The sequence below is a fragment of the Esox lucius genome, chromosome 9 (genome assembly GCF_011004845.1).
Source record: "Esox lucius isolate fEsoLuc1 chromosome 9, fEsoLuc1.pri, whole genome shotgun sequence".
Classification (NCBI taxonomy): Eukaryota; Metazoa; Chordata; class Actinopteri; order Esociformes; family Esocidae; genus Esox; species Esox lucius.
In genome coordinates this window covers 16,825,917-16,838,491 of record NC_047577.1, presented here as the reverse complement: position 1 = coordinate 16,838,491, position 12,575 = coordinate 16,825,917, and the positions used below count along the sequence as shown (strand labels likewise).

The 12,575-nt window shown below is 42.8% G+C and overlaps 1 protein-coding gene across 7 annotated transcripts in view; it reads right to left on the bottom strand.

The window, feature by feature from the left end:
* LOC105021617 (alpha-1,6-mannosylglycoprotein 6-beta-N-acetylglucosaminyltransferase B) overlaps positions 1–12,575 on the bottom strand; it is a 121,046-nt gene that overhangs the window by 19,058 nt on the left and 89,413 nt on the right. For all 7 annotated transcript variants that reach the window (XM_020049872.2, XM_010889393.3, XM_020049871.2 and 4 more), the window contains one exon: positions 11,660–11,791. In XM_020049872.2, the coding sequence (XP_019905431.2) occupies positions 11,660–11,791 (132 nt within the window). The remainder of the gene's footprint in view (positions 1–11,659; positions 11,792–12,575) is intronic.

Sequence of the window (12,575 nt, the reverse complement as noted above, 5' to 3'; positions counted from 1 at the left end):
CTCACCCTATTCCTAAGGGAGAAGCCAGCCACCCTTCTGAGAAAACCCATTTCAGCCGCTTGTACTCGCGATCTAGTTATTTATGACCCAGCCTTCATGACCATAGGTGAGGGCAGGAACGAAAATTGACCGGTATATCCGGCTCCGCTCTCTTTTCATCACAACGGTGCGGTAAAGCGAATGCAATACCGCCCCCGCTGCTCCGATTCTCCGGCCAATCTCCCGCTTCATTGTCCCCTCACTCGCGAACAAGACCCCAAGATACTTGAACTCCTTTACTCGGGGTAACGCCACATTCCCTACCCGGAGGAGGCACTCCATCGGTTTCCTGCTGAGAACCATGGCCTCAGATTTAGAGGTGCTAATCCTCATCCCAACCACTTCGCACTTGGCTGCGAACCGGTTCAGTGAGTGCTGAAGGTCACAGACCGATGATGCCATCAGGACCACATCATCCGCAAAAAGCAGCGATGAGATCCCCAGACCACCGAACTGCAACCCCTCCCCACCCCGACTACGCCTCGATATCCTGTCCATAAAAGTTACAAACAGGATTGGTGACAAAGCGCAGCCCTGGTGGAGGCCAACCCCCACCTGAAACAAGTCCAACTTACTACCGAGAACCCGAACACAGCTCTTACTTTGGACGTACAGGGATTGGATAGCCCTCAGAAGGGACCTCCTCACCCCATACTCCCACAGCACCTCCCACAGTATCGTCCGGGGGACCCGGTCATACGCCTTCTCCATATCCACAAAACACATGTAGACTGGATGGGTATATTCCCAGGCCCCCTCCAGGATCCTTGCAAGAGTAAAGAGCTGGTCGACCAGGACGGAATCCGCATTGTTCCTCTTCAATCTGAGGTTCGACTATCTGCCGAACCCTCCTTTCCAGTACATTTGAGTAGACAGCCAGTACTTGCCAGAAATTTTTGCAGTTCCTTTAATGTTGCTGTAGGCCTCTTGGAAGCCTCCCTGACCAGTTTTCTTCTCATCTTTTCATCAATTTTGGAGGGACGTCCAGTTCTTGGTAATGTCTCTGTTGTGCCATATTTTCTCCACTTGATGATGACTGTCTTCACTGTGTTCCATGGTATATCTAATGCTTTGGAAATTATTGTGTACCCTTCTCCTGACTGCTATCTTTCAACAATTAAATCCCTCTGATGCTTTGGAAGCTCTCTGCGGACCATGGCTTTTGCTCTGGGATGCAACTAAGAAAATGTCAGGAAAATCCTACTAGAACAGCTGAACTTTATTTGTGATTAATCAGAGTCACTTTAAATGATGGCCGGTGTGTAATGATTTCTATTTAACATGAGTTTGAATGTGATTGGTTAATTCTGAACGCAGCCACATCCACATTTATATGAGGGTGTGCACATTTATGCAACCAGGTTATTGTAAGGTTTTTTATTTGTCATTTTTTCCCCCCAAAGATTTCAGTTTGTTTTTCAATGGAATTGTTCACATTATAGGTCACATTAAAAGTGGGAAAATGTTCTGACATGGTCTATCTTTGTTTCCTTCTTTTACATCACAAGAACCTGGAATTTTAACAGGGGTGTGTAGACTTTTTATATCCACTGTAGACATGCAGTCTAAGCTAGTGAGCAGTTTCTATGAACACTACCGGCAACTTCCTTCATACTAAGAGCAGATACATAAAATGCAAAATCAACAGACTCTGGGGAAATAGACTAAGGGCTTCACTGCCAAATTCCCAAACTATTCCTTTAAGTGAATATAGGAGGATTCGGGAATACAGGAGAGGGATTTAGCACATTTCTGACATTATCAGAACAGGCACATTTGTTTAACGGTGGTATATAAATAATAAGATTTTTACACAATTGATTTTTGGACAGCATTACTCATTTCAATAATGGTCACGCTGTATCAGCAATGCTCAGTTTTTCCCAGAAGCCTTGGTGTGTCGAGTAAAGTGACAGGGATTTAAGAGGGATTCAGTGCTGTCTAAGTGCTATTTACTTTCATCCATTGTGTCGCACCTTGGGTGTATGCGAGAGTGTTTGTCTGTTTGATGTGCGGTGTGTACATCTGCTTGACAGGCACTGTATACCCTGTCTGTAGGTGTGTCTGTGTGTGCGCGTGAGCGCACGCGGTTAACAAGACCTGTTCGCCCATTCGACAAGCTCTGCGACCGCGTCTGACAAGAGGGAACACGGAGAAAAACCAAAAAACAAAAAAAAATTTCAATACCATTAATACTGGCCTTTCAGAGGCACAATGCCGAACACACAGCGGACACTATGGAGACAAAAGCCTTCAGTGGAACCATTGTAGACCAGGTAATGGCCGTACCGCGGGCTCTGCCGACCCCAGAGGGGTAGCAATCATTCTGCTTGTCACAAAAGGCTATCAACTATTCTGTGGATGGTGTGATGGATTGATCAGGCCTTAAGTCCTTGAATGAAGCCTTAAAGCAGGTTTACTCTCTCAGACATAAGGTCAGGTATTTGAGCCAGAAGTACTGTGGCCTACTTAAAAGTCATGTCTGAAAAGTTCCCCATCTCGTGTCGGACCTATGTGCCACACGCACTAATGACACACACAAACAAACATGCACTAATGACACACACAAATGACATACACGAATACGCACACTAATGGCACACATGAATACACACACACTAAAGGCACACACAAACTTGCACACTAACGACATACACACAAACACACTAATGACACACACAAACACACACTAATGACACACACAAACACACACACAGTAATGACACCCACAAACACGCACACAAATGACATACACGAATACGCACACTAATGACACACACAAACATGCACACTAACGACATACACACAAACACACACACACACACACACACACACACACACTAATGACACACACAAACGGCACAAACAAACACGCACACTAATGACACACAACAAACACACACACTAATGACACATACAAACACACACACCCTTATGACACACAAACACACACACAATAATGACAGACACAAACACACACCAATGACACACACAAACACGCACATGCAGTTCGCATTCTATGATGCACTCACAGTGCAGCCCTGGACCGTACCACGTTGATGACTGTTAAATCCTTCCACTGTGGATGAGCTGAAGGCCTGAGCTCAACCTATTTGCCTTGAGACAATCAATATGCTGATTTGACAGAGATGCCTGTCCAAATTGTTAATTGGGCCTTGTCATACTTTGTGCTTGCGCCATTGTAAAGCATTGTAATCATGGAGTTTTGCTCTGACCCAGACCCTCTGTAAACTCAGAACCGAAACTGACTAAATAGGTTTTATTTCTGTCGGTTCAATGAGGTGTTGGGATGTTAAGCCCTAAGTGGCTATTTCCAAACATAAATAAATCAGCTGTCCTCTAGGTATGACAATTAAATATTACACAAGGTGACATTGGTATCTTTTTGACAGTTCTGTTGTTTTCATTGCACATCTTGGGTGTGGGAGGAAAGAGTATAAGACTGACAGCAATAAATCTCGAATGAATCAGAAAGAGACAGCTGCTTATCTGCTTGTGAGCATCTTAAAAACATGCCACGTGAATCCGAGCCAGAAAGAGGGTTTTCATTAAACCATTGATGAAGAGATATAACTTTCAGTTAGTCCCACCTCTTGCAATAGTTTCCTTCTTCCCTCATCATCTCTGAAAAGTTTTGCACCAGATTACAACACTTCCCTAGGGAAGTGAATGGAAGGTGGGATGAAGGGTAGGAGTCACTGCTTTTAATTATGCTTTTGTGTTATAGACTTAATGTGTAATTTATTACTCATTTACTAACTCACAATACACACAATACCTGACTGATCTCATACCAACCATAAATAATAGAGGCGATGGCTTTATGGTTAGTGGCTGCTTTGTTGTCTCAGGGCCAAATTGTCACAGAGTCAAACCATGAATTCCATATTGTACTAGATAACTCTTGGGGGAAATGTGAGGCCATCTGTCAAAAAACTGAAACGAACTTGTATCTTGCAACAGGAAAATGTTCCAAACAGCACAAGCAAAGCTACAACAGAGTGGCAAAAAAAGAAATGGAGGGTTATGAAGCAGTCAAGTCAAAGCCTAGACCTCAATCCTATCGTAATGCTGTCCACGAATATGACTCAATTGAAGCAGTACTGTAAAGAAAAATAGGAGAAAATGCCTCCCAGTCACTGAATAAGATTGATAGACAGTTACAAGAAACAGCAACATGAAGTTATTTTAGTCAAAGGGGCAACACTAGCTATTGAAGCTAGCGGTTTACTTATTTTATCTACAATAAAGAAAATGCATTTCTGGAGATGTTGGAGGAATAAATGATTGCAAAGTATATCCTTTCAGTGTAATTTGTTAAATTAGGATATATTTATCTGTCAATAGTGTTGAAGTGAAAATGACATCTCTGTAAGTATAACTATGTTTTAAAAAGGTTTCCAGGGGATGTACTTAATTTCACACAAAAAAACTTGTGGCACCTGTGGCATTTGTCACCAGGAAGCATGGCCAAGAGGTATAATATGGAAGTGTGCACTTTCTGTCCCTTCGGGTTATCTCCAACTATCTCACAGGTCGCTCCAAGCCGGGTGCGGAGCTAGAGCCCAGGGCACCGCGCTGCTCCTGGGAGTAGACACCACGCACCCCTGCAGCCTCACAGATGTGGAAACTGTTCGTCAAGGCCAACGTACAGTAGAGGTCTATGCAACGTGGGACAACAGGCGATGCACTGCTGGCTGTGTTTCTCGAAAACAGATCAGTGGCCATGGGGGACACAGGCCTCTACGCTACCGTTGTTTGAGAATTCTTTTTTTGGTTTATTAAAATTCAAATTGATGAAAAATACAGTGTAGACATTAATTCTATAAATGTTTTTTTGGACCTGGAAACGGCCCATTATCAGCAACCAACACTCCTGTGTTCCAATGGCACATTGTGTATGCTAATCCAAGTTAACAATTTTAAAAGGCTAGTTGATCATTAGAAAGAAGCAATAAAACTGTTCTTCTTTAGATTAGTTGTGTCTGGAGCATCAGCAATTGTGGATTCGATTACAGGCTCAAAGTGGCCAGAAACAAAGAACTTCCTTCTGAAACTCAGTCTATTCTTGTTCGGAGAAATGAAGGCAATTCCCTGCGAGAAATTGCAGAGAAACTGAAGATATTTTACAATGCTGTGTACTACTCCCTTCACTTAACAGCACAAACAGTCTCTAACCAGAATAGAAAGAGGAGTGGGAGGCCCTGGTGCACAACTGAACAAGAGGACAAATACATTAGTGTCTAGTTTGAGAAACAGACACCTCACAGGTCCTCACTGGCAGCTTCATTAAAAAAGTACCCGGAAAACACCAGTCTCAATGCCAACAGTGATTCCAGGATGCTGACCTTTTGGGCAGAGTTGCAAAGAAAAAGCCATAACTCAGGATGGGCCCATAAAAATAAAAGATTAAAATGGGCAAATATAACGCAGACACTGGACAGATTGGAAAAAGGTTTGTGGACAGACAAGTCTAAGTTTGAGGTGTTCAGATCACAAAGGAGAACATTTGGGAGACCCAGACCAAATGAAAAGATGCTGGAGGAGTGCATTCACGTCACACATACTGGTGAGTTGAAATGGACAGACTTAAACTAGAATGCAGAGGATCTGAAAGGCTGTAATTGCTGCAAATGGAGGTTTCTTTGATGAAATAAATGTTTTAAGGACACAATTATTATTTAAATTAAATAATAGTGTACATTACATCACAAACTACTGAGACTGAGATACAGTTTGTTCAACATTATCTGGGTCAAAAGGGGGGAAAGGTAGCTGTTAACCAATAGTTCGGTCAGGTGAGGGCAAACCTATTGGCTCAGGGGCAACACCAGGATTTTGAAATTAAATGGAGGGACACATTTATTTTGTCATTTGTTAATCAGAAATTATTTACTGGCCAGAGAAGGGCAATAATTAAAACATTCATGTAGTAGGTCCATTATAATGTCTAAATAATTTAAATTCAGATTCAGATGTATAAGGGCTGGTGAGTTGTATTACTTCCCCTCAAATAATATTTTATTATCTACTCCAGGCCAGATGGAATTGGCCTGTGGACCCTAGTTTGCCCACCCGAGTTAGGTGAATAAAAAATTGCGTTTGTAGGTGTGTGTTTATGTCACACTGCATGTGTTAGTTCATGGAATAATGTTTGTGCGTCTGCTTGCACACATGTTTATGTGGTCACGTGATTTTTTATATTGCCATATGCTATATATTGTAGCCCTACCTTGGCCCTCTGGACTAGTAGAGCTGTAAATACAGCAGGCGTAGCTCACACAGATCCATAGCATTGGCCCATTATTAAATCGGGAAGTGTGATTTAAAACCACTTGCTATCGGCTTTCAGCATCGTACCGTACCTCTACCCACTCTTCATTCTTGACCCCCTCCTCCTCTTCCTCCCTGAACATGCACAATCAAGCATATTGGATGGCCAGGCATTATTTATGCAGCTGGATATTCGGAGTAACATAAAGCTAAAGTAATTAAGTAGAAGCTGAGGGCCCAGGAGCTATGGGGTTGATTAATGATGCTTTTCAGCTGACAGGGCTCGTATCTCATTCAGGCCCACACAACCGCTAAGGGTTGTGGGTAAAGTGCAACATCTGGGGTAGAGATAGAGTGGAAAAAACAGCATCTAAGGGTAACTTGATCCTATTAAGGCCCTGGTAGTTTATGGTGTGTTCAAACTTCTAAATGTTTGTAAGATGACTTTTACTATTATGTAATAGATGTGGGCTCAGTTCACATGACAGATGCAAATTTAACTTGACAAAAAAGCAAAAACACCTGACTTGGACTTGATCCATGACTTGTGACTTGATCTGTACGAAATTAAGAGACATGAAAGACTTAAAGGGGCATCGCCATTCCTCTCTTCCTCTCAGGACGCTGATGAGGAAGTTACTGAAACCCTAAGTCACATATTTATCTTAGCAACGAAACCAATCTAGCCAGATAACTTATGTCAGTAATGTCATTCACCTTTATGGTAAATACATGTCAGTATTTGTTAATACTTTGACCTCTGACCTCTGTGTGACTGCCCATAACACAATATATTCATATTGTTGTAATTGGCGGGGGTTATCTTTTGAGGAAGTGCCCCATGTTACCTCGAAAGGTAATCGCACAAGGTCATAATTCCAAATATCGTTACACCAAATATTGTTACACCAAACATCGTCATGCATGGAATGATGGCTTCCATCGCTAAGATTTCTACTGGATGTTACATTTCAAGAAGTGTTGTTCACCAATCATTTCTTTGTACACTTTTATATTATGGAATACTGTTTTAGGAGCTACATACTGTTTTAGGTAACGCATCACACAGAGGTTACCTTGAAAGTTAATCCAGTAGGTTTATCCAGTAGGTTTGTCCACCAGATTTGTCATAGATTCAGTGTATGTTCTATGTGACAGGATTACCGGTCAGGCCCGTCTTACCTGTGGAGAGTCCATAGAGAAGTATAGTTTTTTGTTTTCAAGCCGACTATGCCAGGTTTTGACTTAGGCGATTTGATTCAGTTGTCGGCGTGTCCGGCGATACGTTCTACATTTGGATCCTTGTTTGGAACATCAAATAAACGTCCCTCTTCAGCCCTGCCTCACTGGGTTCCACGCCATAGTTCCCACTGTCCTCCAACGGAACACAAATGTATACTACGTATAAACTTCATCCGTTTAATTAAAAATAACCGACCAAAACTAAGATCATTCAAGAAGTGACTGAAAATGACAGTAATTTTGGTAAATTACAAGTATCTCTGTAACCTTCTGTAGAAGAAATCACTGGAATGTATTCTGTTGTTTATGAGGATGCAATAAAGATCAATACAGGCCTGTATGGCCAGTAGGTTTAAGAGTCAAGTCAATACTCAGCATGTTATAGGGAGAGAGATTTAACGCACTTGAGTCCGCTAACATCGCTCTCATCATCCAATAACAATACCCAGGGTTGTTTAGAAAGACATGAACAAGTTTTAAACCAACAATTTTCAAAAGTAATTATATCGATTTCTCTTTTAAAAACCTCATATGTAGTGGATTCATTCAAACCAAACCCTAAATCCATAGGTTCAGTTCGATGTGGGCTGCTTTGCCGGGCACCACAATAAACTTCACTTCTAATTAGAACAGGCCTAGGTCAACAAGGTTCCAAGATGACATTGCTGTCCGAAAAACACAGTAGTATCAACGTCAGAGTCAGATTTTCGTGATTTCTGGGACACACATGCACGCACGATCCCACAGAAAGTTAGAATGTCTGCTGAAAGGAATTCACGGGGCTACAGGCACACTTACCGTGTCCTTTCTTTAGGCTACTCACGGACTCATCCCTCATTCATAATGAGATTTTCTTCTAAATACACCGCTTTGGGCATTGGCTGTTATCCGGTGTCAGTTTGAGCCAAGTGACCTGCCACTCCTCCGTTTGCACTCTGCCCGGCTCCCTCCATTTCTCTCCTGCCCTCTTTCTCAATCCTTCATTCTCTCTACGCCTTGGTCCGATCGATTGCAATCCTCACAGCAGTAGGCAAGCAGCACAGTGGCTATAATAAGCCGCTGACAGCTGGACTAGCGCATGCGGCCTATAGGTGATAGGCGTGGTACTGTCAATACGTCTTGTTTCTAAGTGGTGCCATTTGTTGCCGGGTAGACCGCAGAGCCTATAGAACCGATAGAAAGCGGTGCCAATAGTGTAAAGGCACTTACAAACAGGCCGTGGTAAGCGACAACTGAAAACGCAAAGTTTTACAGCCTAAAATTCTGGGAAATCTGAAACCGCAATAATTAATTTATCCTCAATTTTTCCGCTCGGTGTTGTCAAGGAATGACTGTTTGATTGGTTGACAAGATAAACCCTGTTCGTTGGTTGACATGGGCTTGCTCACAGGTCTGGCGCCTCGGCCTGCACTGAAAGCGCCTCCGCTCACCCCTCATTCACACATAAGCGGCATGCCGTTGTTGAAAGAGGAAGTGCTCCATTGCTGGCCAATCCAAACAGGCTTCAGGCCCCGCCCCTTGATGCGAGACAGCAGCGCTGGCCATGGCGGAACGGCAGACATGAAAAGATTGGAGTGTCCTATTTTTTTTTTCCTTCTGCATCGCGGAAAGCCAATCGGAGCACAGCGGAAAACCAATAGGAAAGCTTGTAGGAGGTACTACAATAGTGAATTGTTCATAACCTAAGCAACACATTAGACAAAGAGCTAATTTTACTAGTTCAAGTATAGGAGGAAATCCATAACGTCGCACTCAAGGTCTATTGAGACAATATAAGAAACTATGTATAGCGTAGTCAAGGGTTGCTCAGTCTCGGACCCTTGATCTGTTAATATGTAGTATGTATATAGTTGTGCTAGCTTTTGCGAGATGTATTTTTTAAAACAAATGGCATGCAACCATTTTCGTTAATGAACCGTTTCTGCAGGGGCTGTCAGGGTTTTCTTGAATTGCTAGCAGGCTAGCAGAGAAATCCGCGTTTTCTTATAGTGAGTTTAATTTTAATGAACTGAGATTTCTTTACTACTCTGTTTTGTTTATAGTGGGCCCGCCATTTTTCCTTGAATGCAATATTCTACTTTTCCCAGTTTAAAATAAGCAGCTGATTGGTCAAACAGCAAAGGCGGGACTATTTCAGCAGCCTCCCGTTGTCACTAGCGGAACGGCAAGTGTTTTCAGTGCTTAAGGCACATGCACACGGGCCGCGGTGGCGGTGAAGGTCTCATAGAAATTCCATTGGAGTAGGGCGATGGGCGGCAAACCGCAAGAAGTTTTATAATTAGAATAATATTGCACACAGATGAGAATTGCAAATAACCTGCTTACCTAGACAACTACATTATGTATTTAAAATGAAATGAAAATGAAAGCCAAGCTAATTGTATTTCATTTTCAAAATTACGGATTTTTCTTGTCGCTGTCGCTTACCGTGGGCCGTCTTTGTGTGTTTTAAACGAAGGGACACGGGATCGAGCACCACGCACCGCGTCGCCCGCCGCACTACGGCAATTGAAAGTCTAAAAGACCTTCGCCAGCGCGGCCCGTCTGTCGGTGCCTTTAAGTCAGATAAAACCTGCCGCTCGATTTCATTCCACAACATTTGATGGACTTAACGTAACTCGTATTTTATTTTAACGTGAGTTTTTTTACAACATTTAGGCTACAATCCAAATGCGCACTCTAAACCAAACCAAACCTAAACCAAAAAAATGCAGCGTGGAGGAAGGTTGGTGCCATTGTGGGTTTGTCAGGTGGGTGTTACATGGACGCAAAAGGAGAGTGGGTTTATAATGCCGGAGTTTATATGGGTTAGACTGGCTAGCTTTGCATAACTAGTTATGTTATTAATTGAATGGCAATCGTCATGTGTGATTTTATTTTTATATTATAACAAAATAGCCTAATAATTATAATTAGAATATATAATCTGTTAACCTCGAACACAGAAAATAATACAATTGACCTGGCTTTAATTTTTATTTTAATTTACAAAAACATACAACATCTGTAAAGTACTTTTTAGATGACATACCAAATCTAGCTTCGCCAGAGCATTGTTGTTTCTATGGTAACCGACGCCAAGTCAGCACTGATGGTTATCGAATGTAGACCCCGCATGGGTTGGCTATAATGATAACGATTTGGACACTACTTTGTACTGTTAAAATGTATGGTTTTGGCCACCGTGCTGCAGCTCAGTTTCAGGGTCTGTGTAGAGCAACAATTCTTTTTTTCAGATCCTCAGAGAGTTCTTTGCCATGTGGTGCCATGTTGAACTTCCAATGACCAGTATGAGGGAGTGACAGAGCGATGACACCAAATGTAACACACCTGCTCCCCATTCACACCTGAGACCTTGTAACACTAATGAGTCACATGACACCGGGGAGGGAAAATGACAAATTGGGCCCAATTTGGACATTTTCACTTAGGGGTGTACTCACTTCTGTTGCCAGCGGTTTAGACATTAATGGCTGTGTGTTGAGTTATTTTGAGTGCACAGCAAATGTACACTGTTATACAAGCTGTTCACTCACTACTTTACATTGTAGTAAAGTGTAATTTCTTCAGTTTTGTCACATGAAAAGATATATAATCAAATATTTACAAAAATGTGAGGGGTGAACTCACTTTGGTGAGATACCATATATGTCCCGCCTGGCTAAACATGAGAATGAGAGTGCTTTTAAACCTGAATGCACGTGTAAGTGTGTGCACTCGAGGTGGCAGAGTTGTCTTGTCATTGCCAGGTTTTGTTTGCGGCCGTACTTCCGCACCGTCGCCCTCCCAGTATGAGACAGCGCTGACACCAGGCTGAAACTGAGAGACGGCGTGTTTTACAGGCCCAAATGGGATTAACTGGCTGTGAGAGTTACGAGCAGATAGCCACCTAATAACCACCCATAATGGAATCATAAACACATGTCGTAAACCACCGACAAGGAACACACTGACACATAACACCCAGACCCATATGCACGAACACACACACACACACACACACACACTTTATTTGACTCCACAAATCACATACGCACACCCACACACTGTAAATACAGGTACACATGCACAGGAATACACTAACTTGTGTCTTTTGAGCGAAAGCCCCATGTGCTGCTTCATCTGCTGCATGCCGTGGTAGTCCGTGTAGATGAGGTCAAAGGGCAGAGGTCCTGTCAGCGGGCAGCTGCCTCGCCCTGGGGGCACTCCCAGAAACCTACGGAACACAGAGCATCCATTAAACAAAGGCTCCTGACCTGGTTTCCTGACCTCTCAATTTTGACCAGAAAACACTAAGGTCAAAAAGTTACCCTGGTCAGCACACGTTGTACATTCAGGTTAGTGACTTTGAATGAACCGTCATTTCAGTTATAAAGTGACCGGAATACAGAACTTGTTTATTCCAAAGGCCAAAGAGCCAGCCACTCCATCAGCCCCTGAACCGAACAAACCATCAGTAAATGAGACGGATGTCTAAAGCCTCTACAAAGCCACATAACAGTATAGTATCCCAACTAAACGTCGACCAAACGTCAACCAAAGGTAAACAGTGCTGCACTGATGACAAAGGTGAAGCACAGCGGGTGAATGTGAACCAGGTTAGAGTGCATGAGTGGCAGCTGGTTAGAAAAACAGAATAGGAATCAGACAGAGGGAAACAGAGATCTACACATCAAACGGTCAAAGAGAAAACAGGTGTGTGGAGAAATGTGTCCAATTCGAAGATGAGAAGGGGCGAGCGAAAGGATGAAAGAGCAATGTGTCGGAGAGAGACAAAGGGAGGATTCCCTTTGAGCGTTTGAGGTTTCGTCTGAGTATAATATATATTTTTTAATGCATTTCACATTATTAAGGGAAAGTGAGTGATAGCTGGAGCCTTTGGGACAAAGAATGCATATGCGTGTGAACGTGTGCGCGTGCGTGCATGTGCAGTCCACGTCTTTGTTTCCGAGTGAACCTTTTATTTATTCTCTGTCTCCTTGAAATCCCTTACAATCTAA